The following is a 25,964-nucleotide window of genomic DNA, read 5'->3' on the forward strand; positions in this document are numbered from 1 at the left end:
GGAGTGAAAATACTATGTGAAATCTAATAGTTATGTAACAAAAGCCACCTTTGGACAAGGTGGAGATTTATTTTATTGTACTGTTGGGTTGTTTTCAATTACAGGCTGTAAAAAAAAAAATATCAGTCAAGTCATATTACCTCTGTTTCAGGACTGTACACTATAACCTTGTCGGTCTATTAGACACAATTCCATCCGTGTTGTCTTTTTCTCCTGAAGATATTGATCCGTCGCTCAAGGAGCGTGTAAACAATACGTGAGTATGACATGCTTTTACCATGTTGCTTTGCTACGTTGAAATGGAATTCTTATGTATGGGTAATGGCATTTTCTACTCCATGACAAACACCCGTTATGCTCTCGTGGTGTGCTATGACGTGTCGTTCTGCAGTGAACTAGAAATGATTCTGCTATTGACCGTTGTTATCTTGGAATGTCATTCAATATTAGAAAGAATTGGAGCTTCAACAGTTGTGATTGCTTGTGGAATATAGTCAACTTAGACAGGTTACACTTTTCTGTCCAGTTGCAAAATAAATCCATGCAAAAAAACAGAATGAAACGATGCAGCATAAACAGATTTTATTAAGTTTGTCAGTAACCGTTTCGTTCTTCTATTTGCAATCATTTTCTAATACATTTCGTATCATTAGTGTGCTTATATCAAGATTTAAGCTGAATGACTTTCTTTCATGAAACACTTCTCACATTTTTAAGAAGTGCCTCTATTAACATTCTTACCACCATGTCTGTTATGCTTAGCGTTGGACCATGGCTCGGGGGAAAACAGTGTGCGGTGGCCTGAGCACCCTCGAAGTCACCCTCATGGTCCTGTTTGTGGTCATGACCGCAGTGTCTGTGGGGCTCATCTCAGTCATGGCCGTCCACTGGGAAGACCGATTGCGTAAGAGTTCATGTCCGCTTGTCTGATTTTGCTCATGTGGGCAGTTTGTTATTTCAGTGCGAGATAGCAGGGGGTTTATCATGTTGTTTATTTACGAATACGAGTAAACGTTCCTTGACCACATGACTGTCAAAAATTGAAATCTTAATTCCTTTTATTTCTAAAAGTCTAATTCAGAAACGTGTTTATTTTTGACGGTATGAACAACTGATGTGCAATGTTTTTTGACTACAGAGGAACCAGAGCCTACAGTAAATCCTACTGCAGGACCACATGAGAACCCATACCTCATAGGGGTGGGCAGAGCAGACTGCACAGGACCCCCTGGGGATGTCCCCCTGGTGAGTGGCAGCGGTCCTTCAGGACTCCGAAACTGAAGTTTGATCGATTTTTTTACTTTCTTGACTATTTCACAAAACGTCACGCATGCTTCTTGCATTACACTAGTGGCGTCTTTTGTATGCTCACAAATCATTGTCATGGAGATGTGGCCCGAGATTGACCCACCCACATTGAGAAGAACCTGATAAGAATCTGTGATAGCATTTATGACGAGACAACAAGATAAGATCTGTGATAAGAAGTCCTCATTTTTTATTTGTTTACAGTTTGCACCTACAATGCCATAAACCAGGGAAGTTAATGGTATATCTTCATTCCAGATGGGCTATGCGAACTTGGAGCAGACTGCTGCGGGTATCCACACACGCCTCTTCAGCAGGGCCTTTATTGTGGATAATGGGAGCAAGAGGGTGGTGTTTGTGACAGCTGACATCGGCATGGTCTCTCAGAGGCTACGGCTGGAGGTGAGCTACAGTATACCGAACCACACACACACACACACACACACACACACACACACACACACACACACACACACACACACACACACACACACACACACACACACACACACACACAAACACACACACACACACACACACGTTAAGCTCTATCAACTTTCAGAATCAAGGAGGAGGCTGACGGAAATGGAGAATGCAAATGCACTATAAAACACACTCAAAAAATGCATACGTTTGAATTAGTAGTCAGTGTTGTCTCATCCAATGCAATGCGTTTTAGGTGCTGAAGGAACTTGAGGTGAAATATGGTATCCTATACAGACAGGACAACGTGATTCTGAGCGGCACTCACACACACTCTGGTCTGGGTGGGTACTTCCAATACACCCTCTTCATGATCACTAGTAAAGGTTACATCAAACCCTCCATCAAAGCCATCGTCAATGGAATTGTCAAGGTGCCTGTCCCTATGTCATTCCTGACTGCAATATACTGTATAAATCCATTTATCTTACTGCCTCAAGTTGACTATATTGATCACGTTTTATGCATTACAGTACTTGAGTTGCATTACTTCACTATATATAGTGGGCCAGAACAGTATTTAGTCAGCCACCAATTGTGCAAGTTCTCCCACTTAAAAAGATGAGAGAGGCCTGTAATTTTCATCATAGGTACACTTCAACTATGACAGACAAAATGAGAAGAAAATAAATCCAGAAAATCACATTGTAGGATTTTTTGTGTGTGTGTGTGTGTGTGTGAAGAAATTGGTTTATTGCATGCATTTACACTACCAATGTGAGAAGAGAAGGGTTGGGCCCAGTCAAGCAACCCATAGCAAGAGAACCCGCCTCATAGTCAGGATCAACAAAAGGGTCCTCATCCTCCACTAGCTCCTGAGTGAGAGCCTCAACCCAGGTTTGCTGCTTCTCTTCATCAATGTCATCCTGCCTTCTCTTGTTGCCCTACCCACAGGGCTTAGTGTGGGAGACTAACTCTGTGGATAAGGACCAGCAGATGCTGGTGCAGATGGGATAGCCCTGGGCGCTCTGCAAAGGTCGGGGCAGGATAGCACTTGGCCCGACGCTTGTGGCCTGATAGACACTGGCGGACTGAAGTAGTGTGGTCATCCTCACTAGCAGTGAAAGTCTTCAGCCACCAAAACATACAGAGAGCAGTCATCTCCAAGCGTTAATTCAAGTTGAATAATCTTTGGATGCCAACAACATTCGCACTATTGGAAGACATAGTTTGGACTGTAGCCTACAAAAGCCTATTCCTGCTCGTTTCCCGTGATCCATCAAACACCACATTGTAGGATTTTTAATTAATTTATTTGCAAATTATGGTGGAAAATAAGTATTTGGTCACCTACAAACAAGCAAGATTTCTGGCTCTCACAGACCTTTTTTAAGAGGCTCCTCTGCCCTCCACTCGTTACCTGTATTAATGGCACCTGTTTGAACTTATCAGTATAAAAGACACCTGTCCACAACCTCAAACAGTCACACTCCAAACTCCACTATGGCCAAGAACTAAGAGCTGTCAAAGGACACCAGAAACAAAATTGTAAGACCTGCACCAGGCTGGGAAGACTGAATCTGCAATAGGTAAGCAGCTTGGTTTGAAAAAATCAACTGTGGGAGTAATTATTAGGAAATGGAAGACATACAAGACCACTGATAATCTCCCTCGATCTGGGACTCCACGCAAGATCTCACCCCGTGGGGTCAAAATGATCACAAGAACGGTGAGCCTGCAGAGAGCTGGGACCAAAGTAACAAATCCTACCATCAGTAACACACTACGCCGCCAGGGACTCAAATCCTGCAGTGCCAGACGTGTCCCCCTGCTAAAGCCAGTACATGTCCAGGCCCGTCTGAAGTTTGCTAGAGAGCATTTGGATGATCCAGAAGAAGATTGGGAGAATGTCATATGGTCAGATGAAACCAAAATATAACTTTTTGGTAAAAACTCAACTCGTCGTGTTTGGAGGACAAAGAATGCTGAGTTGCATCCAAAGAACACCATACCTACTGTGAAGCATGGGGGTGGAAACATCATGCTTTGGGGCTGTTTTTCTGCAAAGGGACCAGGACGACTGATCCGTGTAAAGGAAAGAATGAATGGGGCCATGTATCGTGGGATTTTGAGTGAAAACCTCCTTCTATCAGCAAGGCCATTGAAGATGAAACGTGGCTGGGTCTTTCAGCATGACAATGATCCCAAACACACCGCCCGGGCAACGAAGGAGTGGCTTCGTAAGAAGCATTTCAAGGTCCTGGAGTGGCCTAGCCAGTCTCCAGATCTCAACCCCATAGAAAGTCTTTGGAGGGAGTTGAAAGTCCGTGTTGCCCAGGAATAGCCCCAAAACATCACTGCTCTAGAGGAGATCTGCATGGAGGAATGGGCCAAAATACCAGCAACAGTGTGTGAAAAGCTTGTGAAGACTTACAGAAAACATTTGACCTCTGTCATTGCCAACAAAGGGTATTGAGATAAACTTTTGTTATTGACCAAATACTTATTTTCCACCATAATTTGCAAATAAATTCATAAAAAAATCCTACAATGTGATTTTCTGGATTTTTTTCTTCTCATTTTGTCTGTCATAGTTGAAGTGTACCTATGATGAAAATTACAGGCCTCTCATCTTTTTAAGTGGGAGAACTTGCACAATTGGTGGCTGACTAAATACTTTTTTGCCCCACTGTATGGTATCTAATACAATAAAATGGATGAACTAGTGAAAATGCTGTTGGAGTTTGCGGTTTGACAATAAAACCTTATGTGTCCACTTAGAGCATTGATATAGCACACAGGAGTATAAAACCTGGGAGAATCTACATGAGCAAAGGAGAGCTTGAGGAGAGCAACCTAAACAGAAGTCCTCACTCCTACCTCAACAACCCTGCAGAGGAGAGGAACAAGTATGTTTGTACCATTTTTTTCATACAGTAGCTCACAAAGTATAAATACAGGATATAGCTTGTAGACCAGGCTTGTTCATATTAATGAATGTTTCAGAAATTGATTTGTATTGTAGACTCTCAATCATACAACCTTTTACAGGTATAAATCCAACACAGACAAGCAGGTCACACTTCTGAAGTTCACAGACCTGGATGGAGATGGTATGGGCATGCTCAGGTAAAAAAGAAACACGTTTCCACCTCTTATGCGCATCATACAAACCCAACCTGTGGCCTGTTGTGGTCAAAATCTGTCTATAATGACTTATGAGAATGTCAGTGAGATGTCTTTGAGGCCCTCTGACCCGCTGGTTCACATTTATCAGACCCATTGACATATGGCACTGTCACTTTCAGCTGGTTCGCTGTCCATGCCGTCAGTATGAACTACACCAATCAGATGGTCAGCAGTGATAACATGGGCTATGCCTCTTACCTACTGGAGCAGGAGAAAAACATTGGCTTCTTGCCTGGAGAGGTGAGGTTTCATTATCCTTGTCCAGTCAACATTTTCATATTTAGTATAATAGAGACGTGGTGGCTGTTGGCCGTTTCCCCATTGCAACTACAGAATGATTGAATGTGTGTGTTGGGAGAGTGACTCGAGTCTGTTGAGAGCCTGTGTGGAACAAATAAACAGAGCCAATCTAAATGTTATTTTTCTGCACTTTTGGGCTGAATGTGTAATAAACTTAACTTCTGTAATTAAATCATGTTAATGCAGTTCTCCGTTAAGCAAGTTGATTAAACCTAGCTCTCCACAATCATTCGAGAGCTGAGCTTTGATTTCTTTCTTACTTTAACAAAATCAAAACTTTCAGACTGTTTACATATGCAAAACTTGGCTAAATCGGGGTATGAGTTCATTAGAGCTGGGAACATTTCAAGTATTGATTAATAAAGTGATGTTGGGAACTTACATTCATGGGACAGGAAAACAAAATAAATATGTATATTAAATATATTACATTGTGTAACGATTGTCGTCGGGAGAAGAAGGTGAGGACCAAGGTGCAGCGTGGTAAGTGTTCATCATTTTAATAAACTGAACACTAAATACAAAGTAACAAAAGAGAACAACCGAAACAGCTCTGTCAGGTGCAACACACACTAAACAGAAAATAACCACCCACAAACAAAAGTGGGAAAACAGGCTACCTAAGTATGGTTCTCAATCAGAGACTAAATTTGACAGCTGCCTCATATTGGGAACCATACCAGGCCAAACACATAGAAATATAAACACAGAACAAAACATAGAATGCCCACCACAACTCACGCCCTGACCAAACTAAAATAGAGACATAAAAAAGAAACTAAGGTCAGGACGTGACACATTGTGTAATATATGGAATATATAGAGTACCAGGCAAAAGTTTGGACACACCCACTCTTTTATTTTGACTATTTTCTACATTGAAAAATAATAGTGAAGATATCAACACGATGAAATAACAAATATTATGGAATCATGTAGTAACCAGAAAAGTGTTAAACAAATCCAAATATATTTTAGATTTTAGATACTTCAAAGTAGCCACCCTTTGTCTTGATGACAGCTTTGCACACTCTTGGCATACTTTCAACCAGCTTCATGAGGTAGTCACCTGGAACATCGATGGCTCTGAACGAACTTTATTTAACTCTTTGCAAACTGGAAACCATTTATCCGGAGGCTGCATTCATTGTAGCTGGGGATTTTAACAAGGCTAATCTGAAAACAAGACTCCCTAAATTTTATCAGCATATCGATTGCGCAACCAGGGGTGGAAAGACCTTGGACCATTGTTACTCTAACTTCCACAAGCATTTCGCTACACTCGCATTAACATCTGCTAACCATGTGTATGTGACAAATAAAATTTGATTTGATTTGAATGCATTTCAATTAACAGGTGTGTCTTGCTAATTTGTGGAATTTCTTTCCTTAATGCATTTGAAACAATCAGTTGTGTTTTGACAATGTAGGGGTGGTATACAGAAGATAGCCCAATTTGTTGAAAGACCAAGTCGATATTATGGCAAGAACAGCTCAAATAAGCAAAGAGAAACGACAGTCCATCATTACTTTAAGATGAATGAAGGTCAGTCAATCTGGAAAATTTCAAGAACTTTGAACGTTTTTTCAAGTGCAGTTGCAAAAACCATCAAGCGCTATGATGAAACTGGCTCTCATGAGGCCCGCCACAGGAAAGGAAGACCCAAAGTCACCTCTGCTGCAGAGGATATGTTCATTAGAGTTACCGGCCTCAGAAAATGCAGCCCAAATAAATGCTTCACAGAGTTCAAGTAACAGACACATCTCAACATCAACTGTTCAGAGGAGACTGCATGAATCAGGCCTTCATGGTTGAATTGCTGCAAAGAAACCACTACTAAAGTTCACCAATAAGAAAAAGAGACTTGCTTAGGTCAAGAAACACGAGCAATGGACATTAGACCGGTGGAAGTGTGTCCTTTGGTCTAGAGTCCAAATTGGAGAATTTTGGTTCCAACTGCAGTGTCGTTGTGAGATGCAGAGTAGGTGAACAGAAGATCTCTGCATGTGTGGTTCCCAACATGAAGCATGGAGGAGGAGGTGTGATGATGTGGGGGTGCAACAGGAAATTGACCCAACACATTTCCAGGCTGTGTAAGGGCTATTTGACCAAGACGGAGAGTGATGGAGTGCTGTGTCAGATGACCTGAACTCCACAATCACCTGACCTCAACCCAATTGAGATAGTTTGGGATGAGTTGGTCCGCAGAGTGAAAGGAAAAGCAGCCAACAAGTGCTCAGCATATGTGGGAACTCCTTCAAGGCTGTTGGAAAAGCATTTCAGGTGAAGCTGATTTAGAGAATATCAAAAGTGTGCAAAGCTGTCATCAAGACAAAGGGTGGCTACTTTGAAAAATCAAAAATATATTTTGATTTGTTTAACACTTTTTTGGTTACTACATGATTCCATATGTGATTATTTCATAGTTTTGATGTCTTCACTAATATTCTACAATGTTGTTTTTTTTCATTAAAAAACCTTGAATGAGTAGGTGTGTCCAAACTTTTGACTGGTACTGTATGTGAAGGACGCCTTACTCCATTTGTATGTGTGACACTGTGTCTTGTTCCAGGGGCCGTTTGTGGCAGCCTTTGCCTCTTCTAACCTGGGAGACGCCAGCCCAAACATCAGAGGGCCATTCTGTGCCAACACTGGACTCCCCTGTGATTACCTCAACAGCTCCTGTCCCATCGGAGGGGTGTGTACGGCAGACACAAAACAATAGGAGTACTCCATGGAATACTGTATCAGACGTTTACTGAACAGCATCAGCATGTTTACGTTCAGTGCAAATTCAGAGTTTATGTTCGCATAGAATCCATAGCAAAAAAAAAAACACTACCACTCCAACCTGTGTACACCACCTCTTGTGTGATTTTTTTCCAGCTAAAAATGTGTGTTGCACTGGGTCCGGCAGGATCTGACATGTTCAACAACACCAAGATCATAGGAGAGAACATTTTCAAAAGGGCAAAGGTAAGACATCTTACCGGTCACTATGAGTGATATACCTATTTTAAGTCCATGATCTGTGAAACAACTTTGCCTTGCTGAGAAACCAATTACGTGGATAGATGTTTATCTTCTCAATCAAGAGATTAGTTGAGTTGGTGATTCATATCTAGGTAATCTAAGGGTCAAGAACGTTGGCCAGTAACCCGAAAGGTTGCTGGTTCGAATCCCCGAGCAGACTAGGCGAAACATGTCGATCAGCCCTTCAGCAAGGCACTCAATGCTAATTAAGTTCGCATTAATTAGCTCTGGATAAGAGTGTCTGCTAAATGACTAAACTGTAAATGCCTGTTATATTGTTGTCTGCCCCCAAAAGGATCTGTATGGTAAGGCCAGACAGGAGGTTCGTGGGCCCCTCCATGCAGCCCATCAGTGGGTGAATATGACTGACGTGACCGTCCAGCTAAACTCTACACACACAGTGAGAAACCCTAACCTTAACTCTAAACCTGACCTCTAAACCTGAGAGCACACAGGGAGCCAAACCAAAAAGTGTGTCGCAAGTAACAAAGAATGCCCTCGATTCAACTTCTCACCTCTGCCTCACTCTTTATCTTGAAACACTAAGAGGATGTTCTAGGTATTGACTTTTATGGTGCCTTGCTTTATCAACATCAGAGATAATGCTGGAAGTACTTTCAAGGATAATAAATTCCCTGATGTCAACTGCAGTGTGATATAACTGAAAAATCTGCCAATGTGCCCTTGAGCAAGACACTTAATCCTAATTGCTCCAGGGTCGCCGTTGATTATGGCAGACACTGGCCGTGATCCCACTCTCTAAGGGTGTCTCAGGAAGAGTTGGGATGTGCAAAAAAACACATTTACAATTGACACATGCGTATTAATACACTCTTGTACATGAAATAGGACAAATATAAGCACCCACCTTATTATTATTTTTCTAATTATTATAACTACAGAAGTTTGACCCAGTTCATTTTGATACAATATGTATTGAATTTTGTGATTCTGACCACGCTTGTCTCTCACAATCAGGGCAGAACCTGTAAACCAGCCCTGGGCCACAGCTTCGCCGCAGGGACTACAGACGGAGGAGGCGACCTCAATTTCACACAAGGTTAGAAACCCTTCTCTGCTTTTTATTGTCCATTATACACTGAGTGTACAAAACATTAGTAACACATGCGCCTCCCATGACATAGACTGACCAGGTAAATCCAGGTGAAAGCTATGATCCCTTATTGATGTCACTTGTTAAATCCACTTCAATCAGTGTAGATTGGACTTTGATATTGGCATTTGGTATTGGTATTTAAGTGCAGTTTGAGTGTCAAGAACGGCACCGCTACTGGGTTTTTCACGCTCAACAGTTTCCCGTGTGTATCAAGAATGGTCCACCACCCAAGGGACATCCAGCCAACTTGACACGACTGTGGCATTGGAGTCATCATGGGCCAGCATCCCTGGGGAATGCCCCGACGTTATTGAGGTGCAACTCAATATTTGGAAGGTGTTCCTAATGTTTTGAACACTCAATGTATATTATTGTACTATATTAAGATAACTGTCACTGAGATAATCACCCCTCAATGTCCTGAACTGTTCTGAAATGTATGTATCCAGGGGCTGTTGAGGGTGACCCATTTTGGGACGGAATTAGAGATGCACTGCTTGGAGCTCCCTCCAATGAGACGCAGGACTGCCACCAACCCAAACCTATTCTCTTTAGCACTGGAGAGGTGGGCACTGTTCTCTTTCTGCCTTTTTCCATTGTGGTCCAAGTGCGGCCAGAGACTTTCCATGGGCTTGAACTGTGGCGGTACAGTAGGGAAACATACGGTACATGATGTCACCATCGGTGAGATGTGACGGTAACCGTGTCGTTCTCTGCCTTAGATGACCTGGCCCCTCCCCTGGCACCCAAGCATTGTGGACGTTCAGATCATCACCATAGGACCTGTGGCCATTGTGGCTATCCCTGGAGAAATGACGTGAGTTTCCACTCCAGTCTGTAGTTTTTTTTTTTTTTTTTACCCTAATAGACCCTAATTAGATTCTCCTCACAATGCTGCCATGGAAAATGTGATTAAGCAACAATGAGTTAGAGTTGGACTTGAGATGGAACAGGTTGTGACTCTGTGGTTGCTGGTCACGCATTCAGGTGCACATTGAAAGAACAATGCAAGTCAACCTTTAGAGAGAACACACAACACAAAACAGACAGTCCACAGTGTTTGTTTAGCTGACATGTTAAAAGACATTGATTGAATTCTGTTGACCCGTTGTGTTGCAGCACGATGTCAGGAAGGAGGATAAGAGAGGCAGTCAAGCAGGTGAGAATCAAATATCACACACATACAAATGTAGGCACACACACACATGCACGTGCACACACACCACATGCATGCACACCCACTAATTAAGGCAAATATTCTGTTAGCATTCTTTATGTTTTAAATATGAATGTATGTCATGCAAATCACATTTTATCAAATCACATGCTTTGTATACAACAGGTTTGGACTGACAGTGAATTGCTTACTTAAGGCCCTCCCCACCAATGCAGAGAGAAATAAAATAGGGAAATAATAGAAAAGAAAAACATGTAATAATAGATACACACTGAGTGACAATAACTTGGCTATACAAGGGGTACCAGTACCGGGTCCGTGTGCAGGGGTACGGGGTAATTGAGGTGAATGTGTACATACAGTGGGGCAAAAAAGTATTTAGTCAGCCACCAATTGTGCAAGTTCTCCCACTTAAAAAGATGAGAGAGGCCTGAAATGTTCATCATAGGTACACTTCAACTATGACAGACAAAATGAGAAGAAAATAAATCCAGAAATAAATCCAGAAATCACATTGTAGGATTTTTAATGAATTTATTTGCAAATTATGGTGGAAAATAAGTATTTGGTCGAAAAGTGCAAATCAATCCCAGAACAACAGCAAAGGACCTTGTGAAGATGATGGAGGAAACAGGTACAAAAGTATCTATATCCACAGTAAAATGAGTCCTATATCAACATAACCTGAAAGGCCTCTCAGAAGCCACTGCCCCAAAACCGCCATAAAAAAGCCAGACTATGGTTTGCAACTGCACATGGGGACAAAGGTCGTACTTTTTGGAGAAATGTCCTCTGTCTCATGAAATAAAAATAGAACAGTTTGGTCATAATGACCATTGTTATGTTTGGAGGAAAAAGGGGGATGCTTGCAAGCCGAAGAACACCATTCTAACCGTGAAGCACGGGGTTGGCAGCATCATGTTGTGGGGGTGCTTTGCTGCAGGAGGTACTGGTGCACTTCACAAAATAGATGGCATCATGAGGTAGAAAAATGATGTGGATATAATGAAGCAACATCTCAAGACATCAGTTGAAGCTTGGTCGCAAATGGGTCTTCCAAATGGACAATGACCACAAGCATACTTCCAAAGTTGTGGCAAAATGGCTTAAGGACAACAAAGTCAAGGTATTGGAGTGGCCATCACAAAGCCCTGACCTCAATCATATAGAACATGTGTGGGCAGAACTGAAAAAGCATGTGCGAGCAAGGAGGCCTACAACCTGACTCAGTTACACCGGCTCTGTCACGAGGAATGGGCCAAAATTTACCCAACTTATTGTGGGAAGCTTTTGGAAGGCTACCCGCAATGTTTGACCCAAGTTAAACAATTTCAAGGCAATGCTACCAAATACTATTTGAATGTATGTATACTTCTGACCCACTGGGATTGTGATGAAAGAAATAAAAGCTGAAATAAATCATTCTCTACTATTATTCTGAAATTGAACATTCTTTAAATAAAGTGGTGATCCTAACTAACCTATTACAGGGAATTTTTACTCTGATTAAATGTCAGGAATTGTGAAAAGTTTAAATGTACTTGGCTAAGGTGTATGTAAACTTCCGACTTCAAATGTCAGAATAATAGTAGAGAGAATGATTTATTTAAGCTTTTAGCTACAGCTACTGGCTTATTCTTTCTATACTAGATTCATTTTCTTATACTTTGATTGGGTGGACAACATGTCAGTTCATGCTGCAAGAGCTCTGATAGGTTGGAGGACGTCCTCTAGAAGTTGTCATAATTACTGTGTAAGTCTATGGAATGGGGTGAGAACAATGTGTCTCCTAGGTTTCGTATTGAAGCCAATGTATCCAGAGGAGGACGGAAGCTAGCTGTCCTCTGGCTACACCATGGTGATACGCTACAGAGTGCTGTTGAGGCTACTGTATGCCATTGCAAAACAGTGTGTTTTAATCAATTATTTGGTGACATGAATGTATTTACTATAGTTGTATCTAAAAAGGACATTTTTAATGTTTTTAATAATTTTAATTTGTATTAAAATCACAGAGGAGGATGGTCCTCCCCTTGCTCCTCTGAGGAGCCTCCACTGGTAAACAGTAGCAGCAGTGTATGTGACACTGATGAGTCCAAAAAGTTGGTGCAAAAAGGATCAATGCAGATAGTCCAAGTATCTATTTGGTTAACTATTTAACTGACTATTTAACAGTCTTATGGCTAGGGGGTAGAAGCTGTTCAGGGTCCTGTTGGTACTGCTTGCCATGCGATAGCAGACAGAACAGTCTATGACTTGGATGGCTGGAGTCTTTGACAATTTTTAGGGCCATACTCTGACACTGCCTGGTATAGAGGTCCTAAAGATCGGAGGGCCCTTGACAAATATTTTCAGCCTCCTGAGGGGGAGAGGAGTTGTCGTACCCTCGTCACAATTGTGTTGGTGTGTTTGGACCATGTTAAATCCTTAGTGATGTGGATACCGAGGAACTTGAAGCTCTCAACCTACTCCACTTCAGCCCCATCGTTGTGAACTACATGATCCTTGTGTATGTGTCTGTTGATCAGGAATTGGAGGCCCAGGGAACATTCAGTAACGCTGAGGTGGTCGTCGCTGGCCTGTGCAACATCTACACTCATTACATCACCACCTATGAGGAGTACCAGGTACGAGAGAACAAGCGATTTTGAGCGGTATCAAATCACTGATCACAAAAGGGCCCATAGACACTGAGGAGTATTTTTTTTCTACAGATCCAGCGTTATGAAGGAGCTTCCACCATCTACGGGCCTCATACACTTTCTGCATACATTCAGAAGTTTAGGGGCCTGGCCAAGGCCATTGCAGAGGTGAGGACCACATACTGTACAGTACACGTACCGGCTCCTGTTCCAGTGAATGTCCTATTCCAGCCTACTGTATTTCAACTTCTCCTATGCTTACAGGGTAAAGAGCAGGAGCTGCCCAAGGGTCCCGAGCCCCCTTTCTTCAAGGACAGTCAGCTGTTCAGCTTGCTTCCTGCTGCGGCTGTAGACAAAAAGCCAATCAACACCACGTTTGGAGAGGTTTTAGAGCGAGTGGACTCAGAGTACACGGTTGTAAGTCTGACTTGGTCAAAATGCTATGAGCTGATGTTTAAAATAAATGTGTTTACAAGATCAATACTGAATCTCCTCAGCATATGAATGCAGTTCAAGCGATGTTAATGTATTCCTGTAGGGGGATGTTGCTTCTGTCACATTTGTTGCAGGGAATCCAAGACACTCAGGAGACATTGTGAGGCCGCAATCTTACACTTAACTAGTATCATTGATGGCATTATGCTTCTTTAGATACCTTGGTTGTATAGTGTGTAGCACATCACTGATACCATGTCATTTCAGAGGGATAAGACTTTTGTTACCGTGGAAAAGTATCATAACAGCACAGCACACTGGGACGTCGTTCACACAGATGCCTCTTGGGAGACAAGGTAGAGCACTGTTCATTCAAATTCCTTATTTCATAAACACTCTATCAGACCCAATCCATTTTTAATGGCCTCTGTAATAATTAACGGCACGGTTCGGTTTGATTATTTTATCTTGGGCATTATTCACATCGGGCCTTATCTTTCAAGGACCACTCGTTGATAATGTTGTGCTGAGTCAGCACCTTGTATCTGATTATCACCACAGCTTAACACACAGGCTATTCTACTTACCCAGTCAGATGAACTTGAGCAGTATGAAGGAAGTTGGCGGTAGTTTCCGAGCCAATGCTAACTAGTGTTAGCGCAACGACTGGAAGTCTACTGGTACGCTGGCATTGCTACTGTACCTGTAGACTTCCATTCATTGTGCTAATGCTAGTTAGCGTTGGCTTAGTTGTCTCACAAAACTACCACTATCTTCCTTCATACTGCACTCAGAGACATAAAAATGGTTCCACCAGTTCATCTGACTCTGGGTAATCTCACAGTATCCCTTTAAACACAGGCTCAAATCCAGGTTCACAATGACGCACAAGATGTGTCTAAAGTAATCATAAGGATGTAGTGTAATTTTGATTGTTGATGGCCGAGTTGGTCGTTCATTGGCAGAGTTTGGCTGCGACGTTAATTGCAAGCATAACAGGTATTTTGAGAGGAGCATTGGTAGGTTGGGCAGGATGATTGCTTGGGGGTGGTCTTTAGAGGTGGTATAGCCCAATTAGGGTTAGATTCAACCCTAGTTTAATGGGGTCCGCATTGGTCCACTGACCTCCATGGTGTGGTCATGATGAGTCTAAAGCCTGATATATATCTGTGTGACAGTAACGAGGTCACAGTCTCTTTGAGCAGCTCAGACAACATAATCCGGACGACATCAGGGGTGGAGGTGGGGGGGGGGGGGTTCGAATGGAGGGTGTGAATGGAGGGTGACACTGACCCCTCATGTCCCCCGTGTTCTTGTTTTCTTGTCTTCTCTTGTCTCCTCTCCTCTCCTCTCCTCTTGTCTCCTTTCCCAATAGGTTTCACTGGGTGAAGAATGGAGCGGAGAGCAATGCTACCATTGAGTGGCACATCCCTCTGTCAGCCCAGGCTGGCTCCTACAGGATCCGACACTTTGGACACTACAAACAGCGGAAGGGATTCCTAGAGACTGTGATCATGGCGTATGAGGGTGTATCGGATGTCTTCAGAGTCTCCAAAATAAAGTCGAATTACTAACCACTGATCATTTGAATACGACTAGACCAGCAGTGGAAATAAGGCAGACGATAGTGTACACTTCTAGTGGCCCTGATATGATAAATATGGTATGTTCTCTATTTCAATGTAACACAATGCATGTACAGTACTAAAGTTTTAATTACACGAGACCCATGCTAAAGAATTACACGAGACCCATGCTTAAAAAACAAAACCGGCCTTTGGGTTGACGTGCAAATAGCCCATGTGCCAAACGGGGACTACACTCTACAAGGTGTGAAGGGAAAATACGTGTGGTTTTGAATGAGAGCTGCTTCAGTGCTCGTCTATATTTCATCTCCCATGGAAGTTTAAGATCATTTGTCTATGATCCGTTTATTCACATGTTTTTAGTATGTCATTATGTGCAGTCCTGATTCTTTAATAGAATTAAAGGATTTGAAGTATTGTGACGCATTTCTTAGTCATATGTAGAGAGAAAAAGTTGTAGTAAAGTGAAGAAAGCAGTTTTCAAAATGCAGTTGGTTTATTCATCATGGGCAATTGCAGTTCATGACACTTTCTAATTACCCAAGCAGTACCACATGTAGTTTCGCAAAAAATGTACCTATTTCTCCTTAAATTTCAGATTTGCATTTTTATTTCAACCCTTTATCATTTGCTTTTATGGGATTTCAGATAAATTATTGAGGCACAGAGAATTTGAAATATCCAAAAACAATATAACTATACAAATAGTGTTGGATTTCTGGTATAAAAATACGTTCTAAGTGCTATACACACTTTAATACTGTCACTGCTTAGGCATTATCATATTTATCAGTGTCGTTTCGTGCCCTGATAAGTGTGTTAACACTCCCAACGTCCATGTTCACAAGCCTAGGTCGGGTAAGGTAATAAGGGAAATAAGCAAAACAGAATGACGTCGATCTCTGTTCAAGATGATCGTCCATAGCTAACACTCCAATGTAAAATCAGACATTTTGACAATAAATATCCCATGGATAAAACAGACACGTTTGCACAGACTTCCATAGACAACAAAACCTTCAAATATTAAAATAGGCAGTTCAGCTTCACAGCTTGTGGATGGTTTTCGCTTTCTGCACACTATAACATCGGAAAAGAGAGGGAAACACATTCTGTGTATGCATTTGTAAATACTGAGACACAAATAGCAGGAAAGAAAAAAACCTTTTTTCACACATCTCACCATCAAAAGTGGCTGAACTACACCAGTGTTTTCAGTCTAACAATGTACAACTGTGCAACAACATCAAAAGGCACCCGCAGGAGATTTAGGTAGAAAGTAAAGGTCACCATTGAAACCATGGCAGAAATGGTATCCCTGACATTTGCAAACTCTACTTCTATCAATGATTTTATGAGGAACTATAAAGACTTTTAGGGACAATTGAACAAACTTGAAAGGGACACTACAACCTCTATTGGGTCAAAGGAAGTCACTAGTCCGTCACTATGAACCAGCAACCGTGTCATATAAAAGGTGATTTGGGAAAAAATTATTGGCTGTCAAAATAATGATAAAATGCATCATAAACAATCTACTTCTGACAATTTGCTAACTCTACAACATCTAATTCTGGTCCTCTACCACTAAATAGATCAACACAATCAAATGAAATTGACATAATGGATACTACATAAGTTTTACACAGACTGAGAATGTATATACTAAGAATTTAGAACACTCCATAACCGTCTCCACGGGTTGCCACGGCGAAGGCCGGATAGCCCTCGTAGGTAGCGTATGCTGTCAGGTCCTGGCCCAGGGTGACAGCCTGTTTGAGCTGGGAGGCAGCTACTGAGGCTGAGGTGTTCGCTATTGTGTAACCTGCAGATCAGGAGAAATGACGTACATTTAAATGGTTTAATCTCATATCTTACTGTTATTGTGTCTGTATGATACGTTTTTTTCTAGAACCTATCACAAACTAGCACTTGCCAGAATATGCCATTAATGAGGTTCCAGGATGGCACTAGAACTTAGAACACTCCATAACCGTCTCCACGGGTTGCCACAGTGAAGGCCGGATAGCCTTTTGGTTTGGTTAGTATTTGTAGTGTATACCATTATGTGGTTCTAGGCTAGCGACCTACTCTAGAGAGAGGGTTGGATGAATGTTAGTCTTACTGACCTTTGGGGGAGGCAGGTAGCCTAGTGGTTAGAGTGTTGGGCCTGTAACCGAAAGGTTTCTAGATGGAATCCCCGAGCTGACAAGGTACAAATTGGCCCTTCTGCCCCTGAACAAGGCAATTATCCCACTGTTCCTAGGCCGTCATTGTAAATAAGAATTTGTTCTTAACTGACTTGGCTTGTTAAATAAAGGTAAAAAAATAAATAAGTAAATTACAACATACCTGGGAATGCAGCTACTGCTGCAGATGAGGCCTCAGCGCCCTCTGTCTGCAGCCCTAGGGTCTGCAGGGCATGCTCCGCAGCATGAACCTTGGCCTCATCCACAGCAGTACACAGCTTGGCTGGGGTGAACGGATGCCTGGAGGAAAGAAGGGAGAGAAGGTTAAAGAAGTTGATGTTGTATGTGTGTAAATGGTATGTAATAGAAGAGCCCAGACACTTGCTCTTTTTGCGATTTCACTTGGCTTTAGAAATTGACCCCACTAGCGATAGACTTCCTCATGCTTATTCAGCGGATGTGTCATTACTATCTTTATCCACAACGTTATATTACATGTTGTGTGACTCGAGCTATAGCAGGGGTGGGCAATTCCAGTCCTTCGAGGGCCTGATATGGTGTCACAGTTTTACCCCAGCTCCAGCTAACACACCTGACTCCAATAATCACCTAATCATGATCTTCAGTTTAGAATGCAATCTGATTAATCAGCTGTGTTTGCTAGGGATGGAGAAAAAGTGTGACACCAATCAGGCCCTGGAGGACTGGAGTTGCCCTCCCAGGAGCTAGAGCCTACCTTTCTGTGTGCTCATGCGTGAGCTACACGGAAGAAGTATCGCTCGTGTCGCACGCGCACGCACACATGCCTGACATGGAATATAAAGTTGCGGATAAAGTTGGGAATGACACAATTTCATGTGTACGACATCTAAAGACCTGCATCGTTATACTGACAGCGTTGCCGTTTCTAAAATGACAATGTTTGGGTGTTTTTGGAGTCTTTGGTCCTGTATTATCTGTGCCCTTGCAACTTCTTAACGAGCACGAAGAGTTTTATTGCTGTTGGATTGCGTTTCTCAAAACCAAGTGGTATCTTCTGTAACATGCCATTTACATCCAAAACACAGATTTGGTAAATGTTTTTTTTATTTTTTAAGTGAACTTCTTTATAAGGTTATGTTATCCAAAGGGGTCCTTCGATATAGGAAGCCACTACTGAAAACATAACTGATGTGTACAGTAGACTCCAAAGTATGGCTGTGTTTCTTACACATTAGGGTATTGGGTGGCCAGAGCCGGAATGGTCACTTTGTAGAGGAACAGTTGCCTTTGATCAAGTCCAATGGCAGAGTGAAGCTGATAAACTGGCTGCCCCCAGTTGTTCTTCTGACACACATCCTCCAAGATCTGGAAGATGGTATACGAATCAACACATATCCATAGATCAATCAATGATATGACATTGTTTTTCTGCAACATTCAATTATTGAGTGAGCAGAATTCTGAATAGCTTATTTAGGGATAATAAGTAAGTGTGTGGGTGCGTGTGTGTGTTTGTTGTTGTTCCTCATCATGCAGTTCATTGCCTCATCCGGGAGGTGTGTACCTGTGGCGCATGTTTGATACCGGGAGGCTTCATAGACACAGGGTTCATGGGCGTGAGCTCCATGCCCGGCAGCAGGTCAAAGAGCTTGTCGTCGGGGTGCTTGTCTGTCTTTAGTTGGTAGGTGGCACAGCCTCGGCCTACACCTGCGTAGGCAAGGTATCCGCGACCACCCATTCCGCGCACACCCGCTGCCCCTACAGGTACATTCATGTAAATTTCTAGGAATGCAAGAAGGCATTAAATCCAATCAAAATCACCAGAAATCACCTGGGGGCCATCAAGACGATGTAAACACTGATTATGGTGTCATCCAGGCCGGCACAGTACAGCGATTCTCATTTTCACCACTTAAAGCTGTGGCGTTATTTCAATTTTTTGGGGGGGTTGGTCGTCATTCATTTCAATGATTCCATTTTCAACATGTTCAATTCCCCCCAAATCCAACTTAATTGAATGATCGCACTTGTCATACTAGACTGTAATATGCAGCCATGGAGAGCACATTTTGAATGACAGTCAGACATCCCAAATCTCTTACTACTATAAATAAAGCAGTACAGCAAAGTGCTAAATGCAATGAAAATGGGTAACTTATCTCTATTAGGAGATCAAACAAAGACATAAATGAAAGAAAATATACTGTATCATTGCAAAATGTGTATTTGGCTCCAGCCTTGTTTAACATTTGAATGAAGTATTTTAGAACATGCTGTTGATTAAAACCATTCATTGCAATTTAGACCAAAGTCATTTCAGTTGAATCTTTCAGTGAAGTGCTGATGTTGGAATCTACCCATCGAGGCTGGTTGGATTTGGATCTCTCAAGTGATTATAGCAGATACCATTGATCAAGTCAGGTACTCAAAGACAAAGATTGGTAGATAAATTGCCACATATATTTGTGTCTCACTGATTGTCTGTGGAGAAGAAGCAGAGAGAGGGTACCCACCTCTAACCGAGGGTGTGCGCACCAGGCCACGGCCACCCACATGCCCCTTGGCACTGGGGAAGCGGAACTGATTAGGAATAGCAGCATATGCCTGTGGGGCGTAGAACACTGGGGCACCCAGGTAGGCTGCTGAGGGATCATACACCTGGCCAAGTGTGTAGGTGTACTCCCCCTGGAGCAGGGCCCCACCGCGGCCACCTGTACCCCGGGTATAGCGCACGTAGTTGTCCTTATCCACCGGCTTGGCCAGGGTCACCTCCACGGGAGAGCCATCCACCAGCTAGAGGAGGAGTTGACATTTAGGAACTGTTCAGTGTAGAGGACGGTTGTGTGGCTGGATTGTGCATTGTTGTGTGATACTGCTTGGTTCTGGTGGCTGGAGCCTGATTCTGATGTGAGTTTGATTCCCACATGTGTTGCATATATTGATATTGCGTGTATGGTTAACTGGGAGTCACTTTAGATAAAAGCACGTGTCGTTATAACATTACATGTCCTGGGATGGACCAGTGCGAGAGAGAGGCCAGCAAGAGAGAAAGTGTGAGAGATTATACCTTTCCGTTCACTGCGTCCATGGCGCTTATCGCGTCCTCTCTCTGGGTGAAATGGACAAAGGCGTAGTCTCTGATCTTCTTCACTCTCTCTACAGCACCTGTGGATCGTTAACATGCATCCGCTTATCGACCCCATTACAACACACAGTCACATACAGAAACTCGTTGTTGAACGTGACACACTCTCTGGCTGTACTGTAACTGAACCTGCCTGGTTTGATACTGTTGAACTCCTTCTCGATGGTCTCTTCTGTAGTAGCCAGCATCAAGTTCCTCACATAGAGAATCTTCACCGTTGCCATGGTGTCCTCGTCCACTTCCACTTCAGGCTCCGCCCAGTCCACGGCGATGGCGTGTCCCCACAGCTGGATCCTCCCTGGGGAAGAAGATCAGGAAGTTCAACATTCCACCCAGAGTCATAAGACCCAAATTGGTTTTCACAGTCAAAAGTCTCAAAGTTATCACGATCCAATATGATACACTATATCCTTCCATAGGATTATGTGACAATGATGCTGTTTTTAGACTGACTGACCGATTAGACTGACTGACTGATTCTCAGTACTATGACTGTTAATTGTATGAAATAAGGGTCCAGTACCTGGTAATAGTTTCCTTCTGGCCATGGCTGCAGCGCGGTGACTGTCGTACTCCACAAAGGCGAAGCCCCTGTTCTTGGTCTTGTCCGCAGCACTGGGGTAAACAATCACCTCCAACACCCCATCTGTCACTTTCTTCATCTCCATCAGGATCTCCTCTCTCTTCTTGGATTTGGGGATACCCCCCACAAACAGACGACAGTTGTCCACACTGGCACACACTCCTAGGAGTCTTCCGTTCCTGGAGAGTAAACAGATTGAATTGAATGGGAAGATTGATTTAGTTTGTCAACGATGTACACAATGAAATCCGATATCGTTGCTGTATGCTGATGAAGAGAGTGTTCGTAGTCCTGCAATGAGTTTTCCATGACTCAGGCATATGTTTCTGGTAGCTGACCATTAGGCGACACAGGGCTTTTTCTCCATTTAATTTCCCTGTGTCATGTGATTGCTTACCTGATTTCATAGTTATTGAGCTGTTTCATGGCGGTCTTAGCTTCATTTTTGGTGGTGAAGGTAACAAATGCATATCCCCTATTATTGCCGTTGAAGTCCATCATCATCCGAACCTCATAGATCTTCCCAAACTGTGAATAGAAAGGGGATTTATGTTTTAAAACAAGGACATACAACAGGTTACACTTTGGCAACTGTTTTACGTGGGCAAACATCTCTTACTCTCTCACACAGGGGGACCAGCTCATCCTCGAAGAGGTCCCTGGGTAGCTTCCCCACAAAGATTTCACTGCCCCTCTCTGGGGGAGGGCCTTCCCAGCCTGGAGGGGGCCCGCCGTACCTCCTCTGACCATTCTCCTGTGGACACAACTGGAATGAGTAACCAATAGCACAGGGTTTGTGAGGATTTCCTACCACTTCAAAGCCCTTTTGTAAACCAGGTTTAATTCCAAATGAGAGATTTGAGCATTCATATAGAAATCTCCCTGATATCTTCATTTGGTATGATCTTGTAGTTGTGCACAAATTGCCCAGACAATCCACATAGCAATAAAGTATGAGCTGTAGAAGCACCAATCAAATTCAATTGCCAGGGGCCAGACTGCAGCAATAACGGCCAAAGGGATCCAGTCATTTGTCTTTTCCACCACAGGGTGGTGCCCCATTATCACTTGTCATGACCGAGGCCTATCGAAAATAGGTTTGAAGCTGATGGATAGGCGACAGATTTGATCAGAGCCCCACTTCCTCACATTACACACAAACTCCATAAAGAAGGATGACTTTTTTGCATTGGTCATATACTGGGTGAAAGCCCTAAATGATTGGGGTCTGGTTCCTACCTGCAATAACTGGTATCCCGTGCGCTGAATGAGTGCACGCAGCGGCACCTCTTTCTGCATGCCCGTCAGTCCATCCCCGGATTTTTGATTAGATTCCATTGAGAGCGATTGTCAGCAATAAATCAGCAAAATTAGGGGTGCTCACTGAAATTAAATCACAATGCAGAACACATCAGTGACATCGCTGAACAACCCATACAGTTACCTGACTGAACTGGAGCTCAGTAGGTCACCAAATCACACTGTTACCATGCCTGAGCCTTCTTTTGTTACTATTTTCACTTTTTAGGCATAAACTCTTGAACTGGTTCAGCCCTTCGGTAATGTATTCCACATATAGCAAGACAATTGTGCTCTGTATTGTGAGATACATTTGCTCATAAGTACACTTTAGCCTTTACAGAATGATTGCCTTTACATAATGATTGCCTTTACAGAATGATTGCTTTTACAGAATGATTGCCTTTACATAATGCTTGCCTTTACAGAATGATCAAGTCTGATTTTGGCTGAATAGCACCTCCAACATGTACTCAGCTGTTGTGCACTAATGCCATTGCTCCATGTCATGACGACATGTAAAGAGAAGCCTATTTCATTCAGTTCCCTGTCAAGGACAGCTATGTAATTATTAACGAAACTCAGCCAAACACAGGAACAGCAGACCCCCACTGAGGCCCCTTTTGTCTCAATCTATTCCACCCCACTCTCTCACACTCATGTACTGTCACATAAGACATACATTAAGTATTTATGCAACAGCTTTGAATAAGGGTCCCTTAATCAAGCCTTTTGATTTTCAATGGCCAATCACAAGACACAAGACGCCCAACACTAACATACTATAGGCTACTTCAAGATAATCCCCTTTTGTTGGTAAGAGGTTGATTAACTCATCAGGAAGATACAGTAAACAGGCAACTCTGAGTGTTGCAATCATTTCCATCCTGATTGTCTCTGTTTCTTTCTACACGTATGGATCAAAGAGAGGCCTGCTAGTGACGACAAGGCTCCACTCAGAAGGGGTCAAAGGGTACGTGAGGGGTGACGGCCGCTCAAACGATCTTCAAACGTTCTCAAGTGCCAATCGTGATGGAAATTATGATATCATGCACACACTGTCTTTTTCACCTTGAAATGTTTCCAAATACAGTCAAGCCAATCTCTCCTTTAAGAAAGTGAATTCTGCCAACACACACAAGCCCACAGATGTCTTTGTTTTCACAGTTCACTCCTCATCACTCTCCTCAACGGCTGTCTGGAAGGCTTTGTTGTAAATGTCAAGACACCAGGCAAAATATGAAATACTTGCAGTAGACCTGCTCTTGAGTCGAGCACCGTCATTCACGACAGTCAAGCCAGAGGTGATATGGTTTCACTCTCTCATTTCAGATTTCAGATTGTTTGTTCACACTGTCATCAGTAACAATACTGGGACCCAGGTCATTTATTTGAATCTGTGAATTCAGTATTAGCTGCCATTATGATACTCTCCAGGCCGGTGTCTAGAGAGATGAGTTATTGCCTAATCATTCACTAGCACAACATTAGCGTAGGCAGCCAGCCACGGCAACATCACTCTTCTATTCCCTGACCAAGAAACACCTTCAATGAATCTCTACTGTCAAATATGAGGTATTGGGTTACGCGGGTGCCACTTTAAGCCTAGGTAAACACCTGGGGAGGAAAACGGTCTTTAGGTTCTATTTCTGTTCTGGGTGGCTTGGAGAGAAGGCGTTGTTATGAGGGTAGGCCCTGAGTGGGCATAATACCACAGAACTCCATTACAATCTCTCTCTCTCACTCTCTCTCTTATTCTCACTCTGTCTGGGGCTCTCTTCACGATAGCCTGGTTACCGTTTGCGTAAACAAGATAACTAGACGGAGGCTTATCTGGCAGTGATCAGTACCTGCTTTTAGTAGCTTTGTTGACTGAGACTAAATACACACAGGGCTGAAGGCCACTGGGTTGGCCGCTGTTGCTGCTGGAGAAATGAGTCCAAAAAGATTTATAATACAAATGATATCAAATAGTTCAGACTCATTTCCCTTTTGGAGTCATTAGTCACACGTTTTATGAATGATCTTTCCTTTTGAGATAAGTCTCCTTTAATGTTTACTGGGTTATTATGTGTTGTTTCTACTGGATGTCAAATTTAAAATGGAGCTATGACTAAGGTCCCATATGTTCATTGGAATCTGGCCTACATACCATACCTTACGGTATGTGGTAGGAAGTGGTAGGTGTATTTAATAGGATTACATTTCAGTTGAAAGAGCTACTGTTAATCCGTTTGTCTTATCTGAAACTGTAAGTGCCCTACTGTGAATACTATGCCCTTACTGTCCTAGAATCAATTGACAAATAAAAATGGTAGACCGGCTACAAAAGTATAAACGACTGAATTAAAATGACTATTTCAAACGTGGCTTTTCCCCGCCAGGCATGTCACACATGTGACACCTTCAACATCAACAAGATTAACAGAAAATGACACCCCACTGGTTGAATCAAAGTTGTTTCCAAACATCTACATGAAACCATCTAACCATGCCTGCCTCCTGCTTTCTTACCTCGACCGTGTCCTCAGAACCATACGAGTCACCCAACACAACATTTGACCACAGTTGATCAGTTAGATCTGTCACATGAAAAATATCCTCAGTGCTAAGAGAGCAGATCTCCAAGGGGAGCTTTTTCTTTTTTTTACAAGACTCCAAAGCAGCAGACACACAACCAGGAAGAGTTAGGGAGCTAAGCTTACCTGAGCAATTCCAGAGATCAACACCCGGAAGACTCAGTCCTTCATTCTGGGGAATTTAGCAACGTGTCACTGGGGTGATTCTGTCATCACATCATATCAAACTCCAAAGGTTCACTGTCCCCCAGCTGCTTTATGAGCCTGCAGGGTTAAACTTTAACCAGCCCTATCTCTCTCTCTGCCTCTCTGCCTGCAGAGAGAGGAGCCCTTTGACCAAGGACAACAAGATCATGGTGCTCTCAGACAGACACAGACTCACTGCTCACTTAACTAAAACACCACATTATATACTCTTAATTCAACATGACTATTTTTAGTCATATTAAATCAGGGTATTAACCATAACTTTTGACTCAAGAATGCAGTAGCAGTCAAAAGTTTGGACACGCCTACTCATTCAAAGTTTTTTAAACATTTGTATTATTTTCTACATTGTATAATACTAGTGAAGACATCTAAATTATGAAATAACATATATTATGGAATCATTTAATAGCCCAAAAAACATTTAATCAAATCCAAATATATTTAACATTTGAGATTCTTCAAAGTAGTCACCCTTTGCCTTGATGACAACTTTGCACACTCTTGGCATTCTCTCAACCAGCTACACCTGGAATGCTTTTTTATAAAAAATCTCAAATTTGGACTCATCAGACCAAAGGACAGATTTTCACTGGTCTAATGTCCATTGTTCGTGTTTCTTGGCCCAAGAAAGTCTCTTCTTCTTATTGGTGTGGTGGTGGTTTCTTTGCAGCATTTCGACCATGAAGGCCTGATTCACGCAGTCTCCTCTAAACAGTTGATGTTGTGATGTGTCTGTTACATGAACTTATATCTGATGCTGGTCACG

At 42.6% G+C, this 25,964-nt stretch overlaps 2 protein-coding genes across 4 annotated transcripts; one reads left to right on the plus strand and one right to left on the minus strand.

The window, feature by feature from the left end:
* The first annotated feature begins 107 nt into the window (after positions 1–107).
* On the plus strand, positions 108–15,630 carry asah2 (N-acylsphingosine amidohydrolase 2). The gene is made up of 21 exons (XM_020460487.2): positions 108–256; positions 763–904; positions 1,139–1,245; positions 1,567–1,710; positions 1,988–2,164; positions 4,513–4,640; positions 4,783–4,860; positions 5,040–5,160; positions 7,794–7,919; positions 8,108–8,197; positions 8,550–8,654; positions 9,233–9,314; positions 9,821–9,936; positions 10,094–10,188; positions 10,491–10,530; positions 13,077–13,175; positions 13,263–13,358; positions 13,455–13,607; positions 13,729–13,785; positions 13,893–13,981; positions 15,001–15,630. Exons 2-21 carry the CDS (start codon positions 772–774, stop codon positions 15,197–15,199), a joined length of 2,235 nt encoding a protein of 744 aa, XP_020316076.2. The 5' UTR covers positions 108–256; positions 763–771; the 3' UTR covers positions 15,200–15,630.
* A 168-nt stretch (positions 15,631–15,798) lies between these two features.
* a1cf (apobec1 complementation factor) lies at positions 15,799–25,245 on the minus strand. Of its 3 annotated transcripts, none has more exons than XM_020460488.2 (12): positions 25,115–25,245; positions 22,350–22,493; positions 21,730–21,864; positions 21,508–21,638; positions 21,051–21,289; positions 20,661–20,825; positions 20,450–20,547; positions 19,896–20,175; positions 18,947–19,164; positions 18,611–18,747; positions 17,564–17,700; positions 15,799–17,036 (listed from the first exon to the last, which is right to left on the minus strand). In XM_020460488.2, exons 2-12 carry the CDS (start codon positions 22,446–22,448, stop codon positions 16,885–16,887), a joined length of 1,791 nt encoding a protein of 596 aa, XP_020316077.1. In that variant the 5' UTR covers positions 22,449–22,493; positions 25,115–25,245; the 3' UTR covers positions 15,799–16,884. The 3 variants fall into 3 exon arrangements, with proteins under 3 accessions (XP_020316077.1, XP_020316079.1, XP_020316078.1); XM_020460490.2 differs by having other exon boundaries at positions 18,947–19,140; positions 25,115–25,230; XM_020460489.2 differs by having other exon boundaries at positions 24,924–25,121.
* Between the last annotated feature and the right edge of the window lie 719 nt (positions 25,246–25,964).

This window comes from Oncorhynchus kisutch, linkage group LG25, assembly GCF_002021735.2.
Source record: "Oncorhynchus kisutch isolate 150728-3 linkage group LG25, Okis_V2, whole genome shotgun sequence".
Lineage (NCBI taxonomy): Eukaryota > Metazoa > Chordata > Actinopteri > Salmoniformes > Salmonidae > Oncorhynchus > Oncorhynchus kisutch.

Excerpts from the sequence above, each read along its gene's own strand:
- asah2 (XM_020460487.2), top strand. The coding sequence starts at position 772 with ATGGCTCGGGGGAAAACAGTGTGCGGTGGCCTGAGCACCCTCGAAGTC. Across the intron at positions 1,711-1,987 it reads CTCAGAGGCTACGGCTGGAG|GTGCTGAAGGAACTTGAGGT; the intron begins GTGAGCTACAGT and ends AATGCGTTTTAG. Across the intron at positions 7,920-8,107 it reads GCTCCTGTCCCATCGGAGGG|CTAAAAATGTGTGTTGCACT; the intron begins GTGTGTACGGCA and ends ATTTTTTTCCAG.
- a1cf (XM_020460488.2), bottom strand. The coding sequence starts at position 22,448 with ATGGAATCTAATCAAAAATCCGGGGATGGACTGACGGGCATGCAGAAA. Across the intron at positions 21,290-21,507 it reads CTCAATAACTATGAAATCAG|GAACGGAAGACTCCTAGGAG; the intron begins GTAAGCAATCAC and ends TTTACTCTCCAG. Across the intron at positions 20,548-20,660 it reads GTTCAACAGTATCAAACCAG|GTGCTGTAGAGAGAGTGAAG; the intron begins GCAGGTTCAGTT and ends AACGATCCACAG.